At 38.0% G+C, this 22,777-nt stretch overlaps 1 protein-coding gene across 1 annotated transcript in view; it reads left to right on the top strand.

Moving 5' to 3' along the window:
* The window catches only part of antxr2 (anthrax toxin receptor 2), a 105,253-nt gene that overhangs the window by 8,052 nt on the left and 74,424 nt on the right, over positions 1-22,777 (top strand). The window contains exons 2-10 of the mRNA XM_015373587.1: positions 1,867-1,938; positions 5,197-5,268; positions 6,722-6,803; positions 8,229-8,333; positions 8,536-8,604; positions 9,294-9,374; positions 12,438-12,498; positions 12,712-12,807; positions 15,569-15,638. Coding sequence (XP_015229073.1) covers positions 1,867-1,938; positions 5,197-5,268; positions 6,722-6,803; positions 8,229-8,333; positions 8,536-8,604; positions 9,294-9,374; positions 12,438-12,498; positions 12,712-12,807; positions 15,569-15,638 — 708 coding nt within the window. The remainder of the gene's footprint in view (positions 1-1,866; positions 1,939-5,196; positions 5,269-6,721; positions 6,804-8,228; positions 8,334-8,535; positions 8,605-9,293; positions 9,375-12,437; positions 12,499-12,711; positions 12,808-15,568; positions 15,639-22,777) is intronic.

Raw genomic sequence — 22,777 nt, 5'->3', positions numbered from 1 at the left:
TGTTGTTCAGCATGCGGGTGAGTAGAAAATGAAGGCTAATCATGTTTTGGGTGTACTATTCCTTTAAGATAAAAATGTGCTGAAACTTTTAAAATGTGCAATATGAACAAATATTTATTGCAGAGTGAGACTGGCAGCCTGATGAGGCTTGGTTCTAGTCATCTGGTTCCTTTGATCTATACTCAGTTTCTCTCCGTACAAATCTTAGAACATGAACTCTGGAAGCTTGCAGCTTCCAGAGTTGTCACATGGGCTTTATCAACCAATCAGCTGCTAACTTTCGGAAATCTGTGACCAGTTAGAAAAAGATTCATTTATTTTTTGTACTGTTTTGTTAAACTAGGGAGAGAAAAGAACGATCTACTGCAGATGAAATGCTATTGCTGAAACAGTTTCTCATTTAAGGTATCCAGTATTTAAATACTAATATTTAAAAGGACTGACAGAGTTAAAAGATTAAATCTGAATGAGGGAATTCCATAGGAAAGCAGTCATTTTTGTCTTTTATTCCTCTTGAATCCTCTAAAAAGTCACCTGCTTAGTTTATGCCTCCTTGATTGAGTTAAAAGCACTTTATTCTAGATCTTCCAGATTGATTTTATGCAAACATTTACTTGTTAATTTTATTTTCTGGGGCTCTGATTCATATGATGAAACCCCCGATGAGCCATGCTATGGATATAAATCCAGGAGGGATGGCTTCCTGAGCTAAACATCTCTTGTTCCTCTTTTTCATCCAGCTCCCACACAGCCTAGCACTGCTCAGATAAAAACGATAAAACTGTCTGATTAAAATTGTCAAACACATCTGGCTACAGCATCAGACACTGGATCTGTAAAGAGGGTTTTCAAAAAGAGAGCTACATGTGAAAGTGTTACCCTGCTGAAGGATATAGAAATTATTTAGCAGTCCAGAGTATTTCATCTGGAAAGGACTCTGGTCAGCCAGCTCATTTTAAACATCAAAACTATTCTAAGCATTTTTCCCAATGAATCCTAATCGTGAACTGATAGGAAATGGAGCTGAAGGCCTCTCCTAAGCTGAAGGCTTAGGACATTTACTGTAGGTTTTGGATAAGAGGATGCTTTGGCAGATCTGAGGGGCCCATCAGTAACGTTCCAAAGGGGTAAAAGTTTTCATTAAAAAAATGAAGGGAAATTAAATTTCCATTGAAATTTCAGGAGATAATGACAGCTAGCTTTACATTGGGGGTATTATAAACCAAGATCCTTATCAAAGTCTTAACACATTGATCTGTGTTGTAAGAAATAAATCTCTTCTTTGTGATAGTAATAATAAATCACATATTTATTTATCCTTCTTTAGTAAAGCACATGTTTTAACCCTTTAAACAAAAAAAGTATAATCAAAAATTTGATAACACTATGTGAAGAAGTTTAAAGCAGTGTAAACACTTATAAAGCATAGAGATTGTGTGTAGGGGGGCGTGGCCTACATATATCCCAGCAGTAAGATGTGTTTAATCTGAATTTGATAAATTCATAGAGAATATGCAGAATTAGCTGCACAAAATCTGGTTGTTTTACCAAAGATAATGCCAAAATAAGCAGCTTTTTATAAGACTAGTCTGGTTAGTTAAAAGTTCAGACCTGTGGTTTGTTGATCATGTGAATTACCTGAGGTTGGGGTTTTTTATGGTTGTCTGTTTAGAACTGAAGCAGCTAACTGTGTCCTTACAACAGTGAGGCGACTGCTACAGCACACAGACTTTGCAGAGCAATTACTGTTCCTGCTGCTCTTAAAGCCTACTATAAGTGTAATTGTTTCACAACCATGCATTTGACTTCCTAGCTTCCAGTCTTCTGTGTCCTCTGTTTTCACTCTTGTGTTTTTTCTTACTTCAGGTCTGGAAGCTTATCTGATAACTTTAAAGAGATCTACTACTTTGTGAAGAACCTTACGGACCGATTCGTGAGGCAAGTATGGACGCACATTTGAACAGAAAATGTTGTTTTATTGTGTTTATACCTTAACTGGATTATTAAATTCCAATTTCAGGATGAATTGTGCAGATAATACATGGAGCAACATGCAATATTACTTTAACCCCTTCGATGCCTGTTGTGCAACTACTGGATTATTAATCGGATTATTCGATTATTGAAACAATCGTCAACAAATTTAGTCATCGATAATCATCAACTGTAGTATGGAGACTAAATTATGCCTTTAGCTAACAAAGCAACACACTTAGAGGAGTAATTATATCAAACTTGTTAAAAAAAAGATATATAAACATTTTGCTTTGAAGATAAAAACATTTTGTGGAAAAGTTTGAGTTTCAACTGGTTCAATTAAAAAATATATCTTCTTTAAGAAACCTTTTGCTATCTGATTATTAATCGGTTAATTGAAACATAATTGACAGATGAATCAATTTGCAAAATGATCGTTAGTTGCAACCCTAGTTGAAAATATGCAGCAAAAAGTTTGAGTTATGCAAACAGGGAAGATAGCATTTGCATTCCCTCAATGCCAGTTATTACATATTAAGTGTGGATCTAGGGAACCTTTGGAAAGCACTTTTTTTTGTACACCTGGAACGTGACAATGGATGTTATTATGATTGTTATAACTGTTTTAGCATACTTAAATATTAATTTATTTCATCTGTTCAATGGCAGAAGTAACAGTCTACGTTTGGCAAACGTTTAATGGCAAAAATTAAAAATTATTTTTATATATATTACATGTAATATAAATTCTAGCACCAAGGGCTTAGAATGAAAAAGAATTGTTCCTCTCAAGGAAAAGTAAAACTGTCATAAGTTGGGAAAATGGAGTACTTTAACAGACTTCTAAGCTGTTTTATTGGATAAATGACATCATTATTTGCCGTCTGCCGCACAGATTTAAAGGACTTCCCACCTGTTTTCCAAACGATCTTTTCTCATCCTTTTCTAGTCCTAATTAATAAAAGACAAAAGCGTTAAAACAGACCCGAAGTGCTCAGCTTGCATAATGTTTGAGTCAAATGGCGCCTGCCAGCACAGTACAGACGGTAGCGCCACAGCCAGAATGAAGTGGTTGGTTGAAAAAAATAGCAAAGGCACCAGGTGGGAGTGGGTGGCAGAGAGGAGCAGTCTTCTGGGCTGTGAGAATGGCCATTTGCACCGGGGGGGTCCGGCTCCACACTTATCCCCTGCTTCCACCACAGAACGGCTGACAGGCAGACAATGTACAGTAAAGCAAAAGAACACTGGAAGGCGACGGGGACAATCTGCTAAACAATGCTCGCTCACCAAGAGCACTTCTGTTCTGCCATGTGGAGCAAACTGGACTCCTTCATCACCCAGCCTCCCCCCGTCGCCTTTCTAACCAGGAATAAAACCCACCACCATCGTCAGATTTCTCCTTGTCTTTGGCATCTTCATCCCAAGTCTTTCTTAAAACAGAGAATCTCGAATGTTGCTTCACATCAGGACCCCGCCCCCGCTCCTCATCTGTGACCTTAGTCGCCTCTTATTAGGTCCACATATGAACGCATATTGGTTCTCCTCCCTGGCGGATCTGGTCCAAAGATTTTGCGGCGTGTTTGTGGGGGAGGATGGCGACTGGGCCATGTGTCATGTAGTTGAGAAATATCAGCACCTCTCCTTATGCTCCAAAGGCTTCACATCTCTGAAGGAAACACTTGTGTTACTTGATTATAAGAAGTTTTAAGTAGCTCAGGAGGAAGCCATCCTGAGTGTCACACTTCAACTCATAAGATCTAGTTTTGGGGAAGTTGCTCAATTCTTATTTAATATTTTAGCAAGAATACCGGTCACCCGAAACTTCCAGTTAAATTTGCAATGCATCTAATTTTATGGTATTTTTAAAATCATGTTTGCATTTCTAGATGGTCGCTGCACCATAGAGCTGATTGGATTTAAAAGCCACTTAAGACACTTTGATATGAATAGAAAGTGTCTTATAAGACTTTTTTTTTTTTTTAATACTGCTTATTTTTTGCATTAAAAAATCAAAAAAAGTATGCAGTGATTTGGTTTGAGCAGTCTTGAAACTTGAGTGTAACAATGCATTCAGCTCCGAGGAGAAAAGCTTTCGCAGAACAGAAAGTGTTTTATTGCCCCTCTGCTCCATAAAAAATAATTCGGTTTTCTATGTTTTGTTATTAATGCCCTTTTCTTCCGTGAACGTCTTGAAATTGCCTTTTTATTCTTTTTAAAAACTAAAGACAAAAAATAAATATTTTGAGAAATATATTTCAAGTTATTATAAGATGATTTAAATGGGACAATGCTGAATTAGAAGCTTTTATAATCACTTGTACCAATTAAAGCCTTCAGGCATTTTGTAGTTTTCTTCTTAGATGTGGTAGAAAGCCTTATTATCTTTTATCATGTCTGTTACATTTTTTCTTTTCTGTATCCAACAATACCGTAAATATTTAATAGTAATATAGCTAGGCTGATTTTTCTTGGCCGCAGACTTTTAGCTGAGGAGGATAATATTGTGACTTTTTGCTTTCCTGCTCTCCCAAAGGAAAACCAACTGAAAAACTTATTTTGAATATATTGAGCTCTTTTACACAAATATGTAGGAATCCCGTTTTTAACTATTTGAATTCTGGCTCTATCTCAGGTGCTCTTACAATTAGTCCTGCAACTGGTTAAAATGTTTAGAGGCTTGATAGATTATTTAATTTCTAAAATTCAAGACATATTATCTTTATATATATATATATAAAGGCAGTAAAAATACAGTTAATTTTGGGATATTTGCACAGAAACCACCTGTTTTTTTGTAAGCAGAAATCTGTGAGCATCTTCTGTTCTATTATGTGCCTGAGGTTTCTTGGATATAAATAGAACTGGTGGACAGGTGAGTGGGTCCAATCTGATGCTACGTAACCGTATAGAACCACAGGTACAGGGTGTACAAATAAATAATGTTTGTCCAGCAGGATGTTTGCGTGTGACTCATCATCATATTTCTTGTCTGATTAATCACTTCCTCTGTGTCTCAGAAGCTGCTTCAAGCCATGCACTATAATTAGCTGACATTAAAGAAGCTCCTTCTGTTTGCATCATTATTTATGCATTTTTGAACTTTAAACAAAATCTGTCTCCGCTTTTCTGTTTTAATCTTTGTGTTTACTGTTGTGATGAAGTCCATTGGTTTCCAGGTTTTAACAGATTTTTTTTGTGTGACCTTTGTTTTTTTCACAGTGATCGAATGAGGGTCTCATTCATAGTTTTTTCATCCCAAGCTGAAGTTCTGCTGCCTCTGACTGGAGATGGGTAAAAGTGAAATAAATTACTAATTTAATCTGAAACAAAATAAAAGTTAAATTATATTTGAAAAAGGAATAACTTGATATTAATCCATACAACACGACAGCTGTCAGAGTTTTTTTTTTTTTTTTTTTATATTGAGGACTTATAGGAGAGCTATATAATGATTCTGAAATGTATGCTAACTTTTTATGGTTTTAAAAAAAATATTTTTGTATAAATGCTCATTATGCATAATAAAATATTCACATAACCATGTATTTATTGAACTTCTGTGGAAATCTATGCAACATACTTGCTATTAGATAAGTACAGTGAGACGTATATGCTAGTCATGATTCTTGAGGGTTATTAAGGAATTGTGTTTCCTAACAGCCAGATGGCTTTCCGTATGATCGAAAGAGCAGATGCTGATTTGAAATATCACATTTTAAAAACAATTTATGCATTTAATAAAGTACTGTATCATATATTGCAAATAAAAAATATGATATGTTTCAAAGCGGACAGGGCAAACGTTTAATTAACAATTATTTGTTTGTTTTTTTCTGTCTGATAATCGACCTAATGCATGAATTTTATCTTATCTAAGAGTTTTGTAACTCTGTTCTATGGAAGAGGTTAGTGCCACTGGAAAAAAAAAAGGTTAACTGATTTTTAAATTTTATTTTAGTATAAGAAAAAGTCAGAATTCTGACTTTTTTCTCAGAATTCGGACTTTAATCTCAGAATTCTGACTTTTTTCTCAGAATTCGGACTTTAATCTCAGAATTCTGACTTTTTTCTCAGAATTCTGACAGATAACAAACATGTAAGCATCAAGCCATAGCCATGTCTGTTTAGTGACTAGCTCTCTGGTTTTAATGACCTTCTGCTCCTCCATTAATGAGGGGACCCCTCGGGCACGTAAAAAGTTGCTTAATTCTGTCATTTTCCACCAATGAGTCACTGGCCCTCTCAAACAACTCACATCTTTGTCAGTGAAGCTGAGTGCTCCCACATATCTTCCTTCATGGTGCCCATCTACATTAAGATCCAAAATTCTGACAAAAAAGTCAGAATTCTGGGAAAAAAGTCAGAATTCGGACTTTTTCACATATTAAACTGAAAGAAAATTAAAAAATCAGTTAACTTTTATTTAATTTTTTCTGTGGCCCTAATCGTCTTCCCTACTGTTCAAACCTAAATCAGATGACAAAATCATTAAAGCTAAATTATTTTATTTGTGTTCACTCTAAGTGTTTTAAGAAGCCATATTTACTGATGATTCTGATGGCCCATGATTTCCCACAACTTAAAGGATTTTAGCTTTACAACTGGTCTCATTGCTGTAATTAAGAGTTTGAGAAATATTTAAACCTAAAGCACTAAAATCATGGTTTTATCAATAGACGAAAAACAGGAACACCGAAGCATTACAAGAAAACTCTACCCACATGTGACGTTTTTTACTGTTTAGGTCTAAAATTAAAGAGGGATTGGAACGCTTGTACAATATCAAACCAGCAGGTGAAACCTACATGCATGAAGGAATGAAAAAGGTGAGTTAAACTTTTTGTTTCTGCTGTTCAGCTACTTAACTCTGATTAACAATGCAATCGCTCAAAAAGATATCACTCAGAAGTTCAGATAAAATAAATAATTAGGAAAAACAGGCTTTAAGAAGGGAAGCAAATCTGGAAGTTTTGGGGGTCAAAACATCTTTACAAACAAAATTACTTTCATTCTCTGGAAAATAGATTATATAGAAATGTAACAGAAGAATATAAGCAGTAGATTACATAAATCGGTAAAGAAGAGTAAAGTAAATGAAACCATCCATCATCTATATCTGCTTTTCCACCTTGCAGAACTCAAATAAACTAGTGTTTTTTTTATTTTTGGATTGTGGGAGGATGACATAGGAGAACCCACAGTTCTTCCCCTAAAGATAAGGAGTGCTTATTTAACCCTGGACAATAAATACAGGATAATGCAGATTTATAGCAGTTAAATTATTGTTGGTTTGCAATCAGTTAAAAATATAAAAACTGAAAACAAACTACCGTAAATTCCGGACTATAAGCCGCTACTTTTTTCGCGCTGTTTGAACACTGCGGCCTATAATACAGTGCGGCTAATACATGCTTTTTTCCATGGCGGCGTGTAAAAATATCCAGCATCACCGGCGGGTTTCGGAAGGCTGGGCTGCTGCGGGGTGAAGAGGACCGCGAGTGCTCAAGTGAGAGCGACAAGGATGAGACTGAAGTCAGTGACAGCATCCTGAAGCTGTTCCATTCAGACACCGAGGAAGAGGACTTTGAGGCTTTTAGTGCGCAGGAGGAAGAAGAAAGTGATTAATGACTTTTCTTGGTCGGCTGCAATGTTCTGTGCGTTGTTCAATTAAAGGTACCGGTATATGCAGCGTTATTTGCGTGTTACCGACACATACGTATATTTAAATGTGTTACAGGTAGTTTGAAAAAAAAAAAAACATTCATAACATGTACCATATTTGTTTGTTTTATCATGCAGATTAAATCAAACGTTAAAAAATGCTCACGTTTAATTTTTTTATTTGTAAATACAACGTGGGAAACCTGCGGCTTACAATCCGGTGCGGCTTATAAAAGTACAAAATTGATTTTCTTTTTAAAATTAGAGAGTGCGGCTTGTAATTAGGTGCGCTCTATAGTCCGGAATTTACGGTAGGTACTGGTATTTTTCGTTTTCCACTTTTTTGGGTGATCATGTGGGATAACTAGACATCCCTCTCCCCAGGGGAGTCTGGAGTAAGTATTTTATTGGAAATATCCAATAATGTAAATAATTTGGTAGCAGTTGATTGAGCTTAATGAGGTAGGAATAGATACTGACTCCTTTTCTGAACACAGAGTAATAATTAACGTGTGAACATGTTGTTTGTTGATATTGTAAATTTGATTATGTTTGAAATAAACCTAAACACATTTTATTTACTGCTGAAGGCTTCGGAACAGATCAAGGCGCAGACCACGAAGTCTTCCAGCATCATCCTGGCTCTTACAGACGGGAAACTGCCAGTTTATGTCCATGAACTCACCGTGAATGAGGTCAGCCTGGCGTTTCTATCTGAAAAAAATTCACATAAAATACTTTTGATTTAATTATTTTCAGATAGAAAACATACTTATTCTTCAAGAGGGAATATTTTTTTTCTCCTTTATTTCAACTTTAAGTTGTTTTTATGAGGCTCTCTCTTTGTCTTTTTGCCTCCACATCTAACTTGCTGCATATCTCTTGCCTGAGCTGCAGGCTGATGAAGCCAGGAAATATGGAGCTCGTGTTTACTGCGTTGGTGTCGACGCCTCTGATGAGAAGCAGGTAAGTTGCTTTTAGTCTTAATCTGCAGCCACTGTACTGCTAGAGAAGTGTGTGGCTTAACAGAGGGGAAGGGTTCTGAACTTGGGTTTCAGCTGTGAGGAAAAAGCCTTTTGAAGTTGTTATATTGACATAGGACTAAACATTTTTATTAAAGGGGTATGTCCTGATAGTAACACAGTGGGACACAAAGAATAATCTGCATTTCGCATAATTTGTGTTTTTCAGAGACATAAACTGATGCTCTTCAAATAGTTTTGATCATAATAATTACCTTTATAAACTGTTATTTCATTCCTAGAGTTATTTTCTGTACTGTATCTTTAAGTGTCTGGCCATCTGAGTGTTACTCCAGTCCGGCTGTGCGCTTCTCTTGTCAGGGATGTCTGGAGTTTCACAATTTCTTTTCCAACATGGTGGCCCGTCTCTTGTAACCATTGGTAACCATCCTGCCACGAGCCATCATTAAGTAAAAAACCAAAGGCAGTATTGCTCCCAGTTTCTGCTGCAATCATTTTTTTTTATAGTTGAGCAAAGTGTTTGCCACAGTCCTGCCATCTGCTCCATCTCCTCCTGCCCGCGACACGAGGAAAGACGGCATTCAGTCATAAAGAGGGAAACAGAAGAAGGCAGAGAGCAGTGTTAGATTAGCAGCACTTCTTGTTTATTTCTCTTTTCTACGATTCCAACAGCTTTCTGACATCGCCGACTCCATAGACAACGTGTTTCCTGTCAAAGATGGCTTCCACGCTCTCAAAGGCATTGTCAACTCTGTAAGTTTGGCCGCTCTGCATTTCTTTTCTGAGTTTTTCTATATGAAAACAAGAAATACGTAGAATCTTTTCCACCGCAATGTGAGAAAACAATTGCACCAACATTTAGGTAGGCTGCATGAAAAACGCTTTTGAAATTCAATTGAGTAAGGCTATATGGAAAAATATGAGCTGCGGTAACATAATATTCAGTTAGTAAATCACTGTCAGAGAGTAAGAGTCCCTTACAGTGTTAACAACCAGCCTCTGCCTCCTCTGCCAGCCAGTTAGTGATACTTTCCATTTGTCGCAGCATTCAGACTGAACACTGTCAGCCTAGGTGGAGCTTTGTCAGAATCTCCTGCCCTGTAGAAGTCTCTGGCCCAAGTGGAGCGTTGCATCTGCAGACAAGGCCAGCAGTGTTTAGGAAAAGGCCTGAACTACACAGAGCTGTCAGACATGCAGCTGCAGGGACACAGAGCCAAAGGGTGGGACTTGTTTCTGATGTATGATGAAGAAAGCACTGAACTGTGATTTATGATGCTGCTTTCAAAGAGACTGACGTGTGCATAAGGGTCTAAATTTGTTGCTCTAAATCATTGTTTTGCAAGACACACACAAAGAAGAATGATGGTTCCAAAAATGGAAATCTTTCTGTTCCTGATTGTATTTTTTCTGGCTTTAAATATGGAAACATTGTTTTATGAATCCTCTTATTTGGTTTTGAAATGTAAGCATTTTTTTAAGCTGCAAAAACGAATTTTGAGTGTGTAGAGCTGGATTATTACTTACATGTAAACCATACTGGATGCTGCATGCAAATCTACATGCAGCAAGAATTCAGATTTCCTGGAACCAAATGGTGTGCAGCAATTTCAGCAGAAACTGCATAAACAGCATAAACATGCTTCCAATTGCCTGTTTCAGAACATTCAGAGCAATGTTGAAAAAGTCCAGCTCTCCTGTCACACCCACCCCCCTGAGGGGACTGAGATCAAGGATGCCTCTAGAATCCAAACGAAACGAGCAGCATTCCTCTCTGATTAGTAATCCTGGATTCCTGGGTTGTTGGCCTCGTCGCTTCTCTGTCGGATTGGGAGGATTTGGGATCATCTGCGCAGCCTTTTTGCTGTAGGATCCCCCTCTCCTCTGCGACCTGCCTGACAAAACTCACAGAAAGAGAGCAGCAAAGTTGGCTTTTAAGGCTCTGAGAGGCTGTTTATAATATTTTTCTGCACTCTGTCTGACCTCTCTTATCTGAGCTGCTGATATTGAGGGAAAAAACCTGCACCTTTATCTACTGAGCCTAATGGGTCAGTTTTGCAATCGTGGAAAACTTTAGGCTTTCTCAGCAATTCCACCCATGATTATTAGTAAAGGTGCGAAATAGTTATTAGAAATCCTACATCCCACATTGCAGTAGCATGGTGTCTTTATATTTGAGTACATTTAGTAGAGAAAACATCTTCAAAATTGACCTAAAATGTTTCTAGAATAGCAAAAGCACATTTTCTATCATGTTTACTCTTTTAGTTGATCAGAATTTATTTAACTTAAGTGAGTAACTTAAAGCTTTCTGTTTTTCAGGGTTGTAAAGACAATTTCTTTAGTGACCCTTCAAAATTAGAGAACAGACCAGAGCAGATATATGTTAATATTTTACAATAAGAAATTGCTTCAAGATTGTCTTTTTTTGCAAGGTTCACTCACCCACATTTGTGGAACTGAAATGAAGCAGAGGATGACTGTGGAAGGCACTTCATGTCCACTGTTTGTAGTACGGAGGATGTATAATGCTGTGGGCTGTTTCTCCTCTGTCAGACCCTGCAAACTATTTTAGGAGTCTGAAACAGGACAGCCTAAATAAACATGTTTTAACCTCTGCTAAAAAACTGAGCGTATCTTTGCCAAGCAGGATGATGATCAAAAACCTGACATTAGAGCAGAGAGACATTGGAACTTTTTGCAAATCTAGCCCAGAGTTTTATTTTCATTAGTTATAAAAGAGGAAATTCTCTTCATCACAGATGCCAAAATTGTGGAAAACACAGTAGCTCATCTTTATTTTTAATTATTTCTCTCTTAATCTATTTAACAAGTCTGATTTCTTAAGACTGTTTAGCTGTAACACTGGCTTAGATATTTGAATGACTTTGGATATTTGGACATCTGCCTTCTCTTCTTCATAGCCCATAAATAATGTTTGCCATCAGATCATGAAAAAATAAAACCAAACTGAGACATGTAATTACCACATTTAGAGTGTTTATTTTAACATTCCCAAATCGCTTCCAATCACATCCGTTAATCATTTAACTAAATGGCTAAATTACAATAAATGCACTGTATAAATTGGTCATTTTTAGTTATTTTTGCACCATAAAAGTTTCAGCTCTTAGAGGGGGAAATTTTGTCCAAACTTCATAGTTTGAAGTCTAAGCAGTAAAACTGTTATTTTATTGGTATAGTCACCCATTTTTTACCCTCCTGTGCACTGCCAAGGAAGTAATTAGAGCAGGAAATAGAGGTAGAGAGGAAGAGCAGCAGATCCATTTCCTCCCAGCTGTCATACAACCCTGTGTCGCACCATCATCCCTAACAAGGCTGCTGTAAACACTTCCATCTTCCATTTCTCAGATTAAGCTTCTGTCCAACATCAAATGAAAGACTCAAATGTCCTCCACTGCCATTAATATGCTTCTTCTTACTCACTCTGCAGTGGGATTTGCATAGTTTTCCCTTTGTTGATTTATTGAATCGTAGAGGGAAGTGCAGCTGCGTGACAGTGCGCTCACACAGGCCTCTTTATATGATAATGCAAGATCCCTGAGAGGTTTTTAATAGAACCAAGGAACAGTAATCGTCTTGCATAATTTCCCCATAAAGGCTGACACAGCTGCTGTTTTACCTCCCGCTCTCCTTTTCCCGCCCAGAGCCAATCAGGAGCGGGACATTTCTCAGGTGTTGCTTCCTGATCTGTTTTCTAAACGTGACAGAGCCAATAACAGTCAGGGACTGATGTATTTATTCCTGCCATGTCCAAGCAACAGCAAATTCATTTGCATTTTCTTTTTCATCCCACAGATATTAAAGCGATCATGTACAGAGATTCTGACTGTTGAACCCTCCACCGTGTGCGTGAATCGTAAGTTGATCCTGTTGTTGAACTTTGTGTTTTAGCAATGCACAGTCAGACTTATACTTGAAAAATATTTTATCCCACAGCACCCACACTGAGAGAGTTTGTCCAAGAAAATTTTTAAAGATAAAATAATAAAAAAGGAGTTTGAGTCTCCAAAAAACTGACACTCTTCAAAATTCCTCATTGCAGTTTTATCTGGTTTTGTTGTATTTCCAGAGTCCTTTGACATCGTTCTCAGAGGGAACGGCTTCTCCAGCGGACGCAGCAACGAAGGTGTCTTATGCAGCTTCATAGTGAATCAGCAAACCATCAGTAAGTTCCTTAAATTTGCTCCAAATCAACTATGGATTCACGTAGTTGTTTTAGAGTAAAACTCTTCTACTGTTTGGTTCCTCTTTCATTGAAAAAATAAAATCAGCGACAGCTTTCCTGTTGTTAAATCTTTAACTGTTAGAGCAACCCACTTGGAACAGTAATTATACCAAAATTGTAAAAAAAAAAAATAATTATTATTATTAATTAATAATATAATAATGAATTAAAATATTTAAAATTTTGCATTTAAAATAAAGATAATTGTTTATGTCTTAAATATATGGTCTATCCAGAACTCCTCATGAAAAAAAAAGAAAATTGAGTGCAAAAGTTTTAGTTACCCCTGGTTTAATTTAGTAAAAAATCAATTGTTAATTGATTAATAGAAAAAGTAATCGACAAATAAACAATTTGCAAAATAATTTTTTGTTGCAAACCTAATTCTTTGACTTTTAGCTTATTTTCACTTTAAAAAAACTGAGTAGTTAATCTATTTTATCAGGATTTTATTTGAAAGACCATCACTCAGATGTGTCAATAAGTGAAAAGCAATATATCCATAGTTTTGATAATGTTTGCAAATGAAACACTGAAAAGTGTGGTGTGCGTTTTTATCCATCTCCTGAACCCTGATTTGATGTAATTTTTGAGGTCTCTCTTTAAATAGGGCTGGATTTTTTTTATTTCACAGCCGTGCATCTCAGCAGCTCCTCCAGAGTTTCAATTGATTTTATCTGACAATAAAATAGTAAAGGTTTTGAATCTCCTTTTTTGCATTTTGTAAAAAGACAAAGTACAGTAAGTTATAGAGAAAACATCTTGAATTAAGGTCAACTTGCTGTATTTTCTTTGGCCTTCAAACAAACCACCTGGTTATGGGAAATAAAATAAAAACAAGCACAGATACCCTGAGGTAAACTAATCATCTATTGGATCATGTGGTTTAATCTGTTTGGTTGTTTTCATCTCAGACAAGCATCCAACTTGAACAAAAGAATCTCCCTCTTTCATCTCCTTCAGCACCGGTCTGTGGCTGCCTCAGTCTACATCCGTAGTGACAAAACTAAGTGGATTAATCGTCCCGTCATTTAATTAATAGTGTTTCATTTTTTTGATAAATGCTAAATGTTTCAGAGGTTGGACGTGGCAAAACGACGCCCCTATCTCGCCGTATCCACGTTGTCTGAATCCATCAGAAGAAAGAGGGTTTATGTAGGTCACTGTGCTCCTTATTTTGAGCTTGCAGTCTGTTCTGTTGAGAAATCCTTTTTCAGGAAGCAAACGGGATTTGGCACCGAAAGCCAATCTTTTAAAGCTCTCATTTGGCCGTGGGATCCGCGGGATCGGCGACTGCCAATGACAACACTTCCATCCCTGACAAGTTATTTTTGATATTTTTTTTTTTCAGCATTTCATCTCAACTAAAATACTTGAGCATATTTTCATTCTCCTTTATAAAAACAGCCCCTTTTCTGAATTAGGGAAGTGGCCATTAGCAGATGTCTTCCTGTTAGTCCTTTCTCAGTTTAGGCTGTCTCACATTCGCCCACTTGGGGCTATTTATTCCCTTATTGGCTTTTGCATGTGTTCAGTCCAGACCTTTTTAACAGTGGGGCACCTTATAATTATGGACAAGCATCATGGCAACTATGGACCACACGCCACATATGTGAAACAGATGCTACGGTCTTCTCCATCAGCAAACCAGTTGGAGGCATGTGCAGAAAAAACTCATCAGTCATGTGAATAATCTCAGTGGCTGCCTTTGTCAACCTTTGATGAGCGCACACACACACAAACACACAAATTATAATCCAATCTGCCATCCCTTTCATTTTTAACCAATACTTTGAGCTAAATAAAACATCAACCCTTTTAAATATTGGATTTATATTTTTAAAGAGAAATAGTTTGTTACTCCTCATTAAAATATAGACTTGTCATAGTTTAAAACATATTAAAATGTTATTTCAACTGAGCCAGTACTGATGCTTGAACCGAACATGCGTTTTATTTTGAACACCAGATGATCAAGGTGTTTGTATAATGTACAAAAAGTGTATCAACGGACCAGATATTAGACTTAGACTTGGACAACTTTTATTGTCATTTTGTATACACAGTGTATACAAAACTAAATTTAATTTTGTACTGCTCACATGATTATATTGAACATAGGTACAAACTTAAGATGTAACCATATTAAATTTCTGATCTGGTACAGAAAATGCAGACATGTTAAAGAGATTTTAAAAGTTAAAACCGAGCTTAACTGTCAGACACAGGTGGGAGCCTAAAAGTTGGAAGGTATCTAATTATTTAACCTGGGTACCTGATCTGCTAACTTATCTGCAGCGTAGTTTATATTTGGAGATGCTTTTAGCCTGTTGTTATCTTTTTAGATATATATTCGTATATGGGCTGCTCAGTAGGGCAGTGGGTAGCACTGCTGTCTTGCAGAAAAAAAGTGTTCCGGGTTCGATTCCCGGCCCGAGGTCTTTCTGCATTGAATTTACATGTTCTCCCTGAGCATGCGTGGGTTCTCTCTGGGTACTCCATCTTCCTCTCACAGGCCAAAAACATGACTGTTAGGTTATTGGCTTCTCTAAATTCTGCTTAGGTAAGAGTGTGTGCGTTTATTGTCCTGTTTGTCTCTGTGTTGCCCTGCGATGGACTGAGCTGGATGAGCTGAGCAGATAAGGGCTTCACATTAAGCAATCTGGTTCCAAAAAAAAGTTTTGTTTTCTTTGTTTTTCAGACAAAAAGCCAACAACTGTGCGCAATGACTATCTACTGTGTCCTGCTCCCGTTCTGTATGATGTCGGAGAGTAAGTAGTTTATTTTTCTCTCTATTGTTTAATTAATTGATTGTTAAAAATTTTGACTTCAGGGTTTGTTTTTCTTTTTTTTTCTTTTTTCTCTGTGATTTTTAAAAAGTTTGGATCACAGTTTACTTGTGAGAAAAGAGAACTTCAACTTTACCAGGATGATCTAACTGGAAATGTTTTATTTTAAAGCTCAAATAGGGCAACAATGAAGCTTTTGGTAAAAGAAACAAATATGCAAAACCACTTATATCCAAAATTAGACAAGAAGCTGATTAGTTAATGAAAGTTTGCTGAGTTGTGTCTCTTTAACGACAATATATATATATATATTTTTTTAGAAATAAGAAAAACGTGAGCATGAAGCTATAAATGAGCATAGTATGTGTAAATGAATTTAGCACTATAGATATGTTCAGCGGCTCGTATGTAAGGTATGATGTTGGCAGGTTCACAAGAGAAGTGTGAAATATCAATGACAGACGTCACATCAACAGTTAGAAAAGGGAGCCTGGATATAGATTCAATATGTTCTATAAACTGGATCTTTTTTTATAGATTGGGAAGAAAGAAGCTCATTAACATGTGCTAAAGAGCAAGTCTCCGGATTTATTTTTAGTGTTGTTGTTTTGGTTAAGCTCTAAATATTTCCCTCTTCTGATAATATTATAACCAAGAAAGGTTCCTAAGAATTTTTTTTTCCTCAGAACAATTTCATATATGCGTACATTTTTTGTGGTTTGTCTCTGGTTTCAGTTTAAGAAACTTGTTTCACTTCTCAGATTCCCTGCTTGCTTTTCTTTCTTTTCCAAACAAACGACGCTTAAGTCTATAAATCATCCATATTTCTGTTAAAACTTGAGCGTGAAGTGGTGGTAAACAGTGCAGAGGGAGAAACACTGCCAGCATAAGACCCACAAAGATCGATGAGAAACCAGTGTAAACACGTGTTTTATTCCAGCTTGGGTGGTTATTGTTTGATTTTTAACGGCATATTTTATAATCCCAAACCAGAGCAGATGATTGCTAAGGCACTCTAGATGGAACAACAGATTTTAATGTCCTTGCTGACTGCAATCCAATCAAAAATGTATGATTATGAGCTCTGCTGGCTCCTCGAGGCCTTTGAGCCCTAAAAGAGATTATTTATCGCTGAATGACGACGATGCTGTATCTGTTCCAAACCAGCTTGAACCTCACCTCCATTAATCCGCCTATTTTTAAAAACACAGCACAGATTAAGGAGATGACATATTATTTCAGCAGAAGCTGAAAAACTTCCTGAATGTAGCTATTTAGATGAACTTCTCACATCTTTATTTGCCTTATCTTATGCTTTACCTTATGCTAACGCAGGATATTGTTAAAACTAGGGCTGCAACTAATGATCTTGCAAATCGATTAGTCTTTTGATTATTTTTTTCGATTAATAATCAGATAGAAAAAACATACTTTAAAGATTTTTTTTTTTCAGAAGTAAACAAGGTGAAACTGAAACTTCTGAATAGAGCATATTGATAGACAATTTTTTAAAAGCAAATGGTTTTTTTTTTATAATTTTGTTGTGATTATTCTGTGGGTTGCTCTGTCAGCTAAAGAGATGTTTCACAGTCTCTATACTCCAGTTAAGGATTAATCGATTACTAAATTAGTTCCACAAGTACTTGAACACAACTGATCTCTTTATTTTGCAGTTTTTACTGTTAACTTAAAAGTTGTTGTTTGGGAATGTGAAAACTCATAATTACTCCAGAAATTGTATTAAATTTGTTAGGTTTTTCAACGATAGAGTTTGCCATTTTTTTCCTCTTGTGCAATGCATGCTGGGTTGATGAGGCGAGGAGGTTCTACTGGACTGGATCTAATGTTTATTATATTAGCTTGAGCTAACAACATTACCAGAGGCTAACATAAAATCAAAATCAAACTAGAAGATGATGAAGGACTGTTAAAAATGATACTGGTGCATCTTTAAGTCGTTGTAACCCATGCTTCTGATACATAGGAGAAAAAGTTTTGATCGTAACAGTAACATTTACTATAAACAGCCTCAGTTCAAAACTGGAGAGTGATCTGGGTTAGCATCTCCAAACAGGAGCGGCACTAAATGGGACAGATGAACCCAGTATTCAGTGGGAAGTTTCAGATCGTTTATTGACAAAATAATAAGACAGAACAGAAACATGGGATGCTGTGGATCAGCGGACCTGCTGCGACTGCAAGGAGAAGGTGGAGAATCGCTGATGTACTGCTAACGAGATGCGGCGCTGAGCCAGAGCGTCCCTGATACAGCAACCTCAGTGAGCAGGCAGGATCCAGGATCCTGCAGATCCAGGTCAGGGAAACAGTTAAGAACAGGACCGTTCTGAGATCTGGGAGTGCGTAGCCCGACTAGGGGTTTAGATCCAAACAGTAACAGACTGAACCAGGGTTCCAGGAATCCTCAGAGCGTTAAGGCAGGTTCAGAGTTCTATCAGTCCAGCAGTGAGCTCAGACAGAAAGGCTCAGATGGAGACAGGCTTAGTGGTTGAGGGATAGAAACAGGACATGGTCCTAGGATAACTGCAGAACTTTAAACTGTTGTTGCTGCTTACCTTTTTTGGTGCAGTAAGTGTTCTACATTGTTTTACTTTGTGAAATTATTGCTACAGACTTGCTAAATCAAACTTCAGCATACTGTATGCATCATGCAATTGCAATAAAAGCCCTCTTTCTATTCTATTTTATAGTATTGTATTATATTCCATAATCCCGTTTTTGAGGTTTGAAAGAATAGTTCAAGGAGAAAAAATGGAGATGGAAAATGGACGACAGACTTGGTTCATATAGCGCTCTTCTTTTTGTGCATTGAACACTTACTCATAGATAAACAGGAACATTGGACTTATGTACCTTTCCCCAAAGGCATTTTGCCATAAGTAAGGAAAAAGCTAGATTCAAATATTGCTGACTTATAGCTGTTTTCCAGCAAAACTGAGTAAATTTCTGCAAGGGTTGCAATAATATTTGACATAATTAAACCCGTTGCATGATGTAAGATACGATCTGGATTAATACTTTAGTTAGAAAAGACCGTTTCCTCTTTTTCATCAGATGATTATTTGGTTTCCATATGAATCAGGTAGGAGTGATTTTCTTATTGCTTAGTAAGTCTTTCAGTGGAATTCTGCTTTCTTTATTCTTCAAGCAGTAGATCTGCTGGATTCTTCTATTTTATCCTGACAGGACCTGATGCCCATATCAAGTACCGCCCCCTTCTGCTTACAGAAAGACCTGCCTAATTAACTGCTGGCTGCCGATGCTGACCCATTAAGCAGTTAGCTGCTATGGGTGGTGAGTAAACACATCTGCTGTAGGGGCTCTAAAAGGATGTGCGACAGATGCAGCCATTCCCTTTTCCACACTCCCCATTTAAATAATTCACCATGCTCTGACAATCCCTGCACCCCGGACCACCTGCATGGAACGGTAAAGCGCAGAAACCTTCGTCTCTGTCCATCTGTCTGCTTCTGCTCCAGCAGCACTACAGGCATGCTGGATGCTCCTTGAACACAACTCTACTCGTCCGTAAAAGAATCTCTCTACACATTCTTTCTCAGGCTCCACTTTATGTCCATGTTTTTTGTCACACATGGGGCCCTTCTCTTCTGAAAGAAACACAGTTTTCTTTGCTGTGATGGGATACTCTGGGTAACATATTTCAGATACAGCAGTCCCTCGAGCTCAAATGCTCAGCTGCAGTTTCCAGTCTACTTCCAGGGGAGCAGCAGCACACAACCCTCAAATCCACCCTGGTTTTCCTGGAATAGCTGTCCTCTGTTGGCCATCGAGCTGTGTGGAAGCACTCTGAGTGGAGGCATCATCTGTGCTGACATCTGTGGCATCAGACTTGAAATGCAGGCATCTGCTAACCCCCCCTTCGTACACACACACACACACACACACACACACGCATCAGCCCTCTATCTACCTCCTTCCCTGCACACGATGTTGGGGCCTCATTTAGAGGTTAAGTGGCTGTGCTCTTGCTGCAGCAGGCATGTCCTCACCTGTGTTTTCACGGTTACAATACGTGGTGAAGAAATGAATTAAAGAGAGGTGACACTGGCTTACATAGCAGGTACAGTGTTCGATGTGAACGCTTGTTAATAATTAAACGGGATGTCCCACAGAGGCACCGGCCCATCTGCTCCTCCTGGGGCACGAAGAATTTTACGGCAGAAGTATCTTGTTGTTGCACATGCAGCTTGTTTGTGTTGCATCAATCAGAGCTACCCTGTTTGATGACTGAACCTAGAGTTATTGGTTTTGGGAATGCGACTGGAACCCTTCTAAGACCATTGGCGCTAGACAGCAAGTTAGAGAACAAGTCCAAAGAAAAAGAAAAACTACAACAACCTGGCAGCGACAGAAAAAAAATGATGGATGGCTTTTCCACTTTTTGTGCTCAACTGACTGGTTTGTTTCTCACTTTGGTGACTATTTGCTCCATGTCTTTGCATCCTCTTTTAAAATCAGCAACAAACGTCTTCCAGAAGTCCTCAGAGAAAACTTTGGTCCTCACCATGGGGTTCACTCTCACTTTAACAATCAAGAACACCAAACATGAACAGGGCCTCATGACTCTTTCCAGAATACAGTCATACATTTCTCATCATGGCATATTTCTGTCAAAATGTGAGAGGAGCCTCTTACAGAAGAAGTTACAGGTCTGTGAGAGCCAGAAATCTTGCTTGTTTGTAACTGACCAAATACTTATTTTCCACCATATTTTGCAAATAAATTCTTTAAAAATCAGACAATGTGATTTTCTGGATTTTTTTTTTCTCATTTTGTCTCTCATAGTTGAGGTATATCTATGATGAAAATTACCGGCCTCTCTCATCTTTTTGAGTGGGAGAACTTGCACTATTGGTGGCTGACTAAATACTTTTTTGCCCCACTGTATGGAGCTACTTCAGATTGGCTTCAGTCTATGACTAATTAAAATTAATTAAAAAATACTTTATTAATCCCAAAGGGAAATTAAATGTTGCAGTAACCCATATATTATTTTTGAAACGGGTGTTGTAGGGGTTGATAGCTCTAGGCAGGAAGGATTACACCTTAAGTTGTCCTAAGAGATTGGAAGGATAAATAAAACTAGCCAAGCTGGAATATCAATCCTAATTTCACATTAGAAAAAAAAATCTGCTGACCCTCAACACCTTCCAGTTTTCCTTTGGTGGTGATCAACCCCCTTATGTATCTTAAAATCAAGCTTTAGGTGCTACTAAACTGCGTAGTCTGGAATTTTCCTTTCATTTACATTGTAAAATAGAGTTCGGTGATTCTGCTTTCACATATTGGAGTAAAAGCCACTAACAGTTTGATCACTGTTTTATGAAATCTACCTCTGCTGAGTTGCAACAGCCAGATTTCCCTAGTGTCTGTCACAGAGGGATCAGATTAAATTAAATGCTTCACCCGAGTGCTCGTCTCTGTCCAAACGGTGGATGTCTGTCTCATGGAGATGGTTTCTCATCTGGTCCCCAGGCTTCATGGGGCAGGTTTCCTCCCCGCCATCAAAAACTTCTGCCATGCAAACTCGTCCAGAGTGATGGCTGCTGGATGCCAAATGACAGGCCTTGCATATGCTGCGCTGTGAATTATTCAACCCCCACAGTTTTCACATGTTTAAAAGAAGTTGGAAAGCCATTAGCGACTCCTTTATTGGGCCGCTGCAGCTGTGTGGCATCATCAAAGCTTAGCGTCATGCTGGACCTACTTTGTGACACATCATAGCGAGCCCTGTGACAAAAGTTTTTCACCCGGGATCCAGAGATCTACGACTAAAATTCCCATAGCTGGTAGAAAGTGTCTCTTTCCATCCAAACGCTCACTGATCCGTGCATCCTGTAACAAGGATCTGCCATTTATTCAGACATTATCACCGACCCACCAAGCAGCTACAGCTCCCTCTTCAGTGTCACTCACTGGCTTTCACTGCAGGAAAGTTAAATGACAGCCAAACTCTTTTATAAATTATTCTGCTTTTTATTTCAAAGCACTCACTCCTTTCTGTTCTTTAAAAGCATGGATTTGGTTCCATTGTGTGGTCTTGTTTCTTGTAGTTCATTAGTTTTACCAATTCCACAAAGTGAAATTTTCAGGTAGATAATGGTAAAAAATGGTGATAAAGAAAAGCTGTTGTATGACTTACGCCTGGATTCTGCCTTTGTTCAGTAACTGAGTGGTTGGTGTGTATGTCTGGGAGAGCAGAGGAAGTCCTGCTCTCTACGGTTGGGTTGTGGTGCGTCCAGGATGTCCAGTGTTGTCAGGATGAAGGGGGCTGGGTTCATCAGTGTAACTCGCTTGGGAGCTTTCCTGCTTCACACTGCAGGGTCTGCACCTCCAGCTTGATTAACAACCTGCCCACCATTATTCTGGACTTAGAGTGTCAGCTAAATTAGCCTCTTTCCCCACTACTCCCCCTCACCTCTTGCCTCACTTTAACTTCTTAGTAACATGCAAAGACTTCCAACACTTTGTCAAAGCAGTGATTACTTTCTTTAAGGATCTGGTAATACTCAACCTTTTTAAAATCATTTGTCCAACAGTTATTGTTTTTCATTTAGGTGACCTGTCCAGGTTATGCACTGCAAAGCCTGTTGGAGATAGGCACTGGCCTAGAAAATGGATGGATGGATGGTAGATGGATGGATGGAAGGATAGATGTTGGATGGATGGATCTATGCCGGATGGATGGATGGATGGATGATGGATGGATGAATGGATAAATGTGGATGGACTGATGGATGGATGGATAAATGTTGGATGGACAGATGGATGGATGGATGGATGCTGAATGGATGGATGGATGGATAAAAGTTGGATGGACAGATGGATGGATGGATAAAAGTTGGATGGACCGACGGATAGATGGATGGATGTTGGATGGATGGATGTATGCTGGATGGATGGATGGATAAATGTTGGATGGATGGATGGATGGATAAATGTTGGATTGACAGATGGATGGATGGATAAAAGTTGGATGGACCGACGGATAGATGGATGGATGTTGGATGGATGGATGTATGCTGGATGGATGGATGGATAAATGTTGGATGGATGGATGGATGGATAAATGTTGGATTGAC

This window comes from Cyprinodon variegatus, unplaced genomic scaffold, assembly GCF_000732505.1.
Source record: "Cyprinodon variegatus isolate N-32 unplaced genomic scaffold, C_variegatus-1.0 Scaffold89, whole genome shotgun sequence".
Classification (NCBI taxonomy): domain Eukaryota; kingdom Metazoa; phylum Chordata; class Actinopteri; order Cyprinodontiformes; family Cyprinodontidae; genus Cyprinodon; species Cyprinodon variegatus.
The sequence above is the reverse complement of the archived record's forward strand: the minus strand, read 5'-3'. Positions and strand labels throughout refer to the sequence as shown.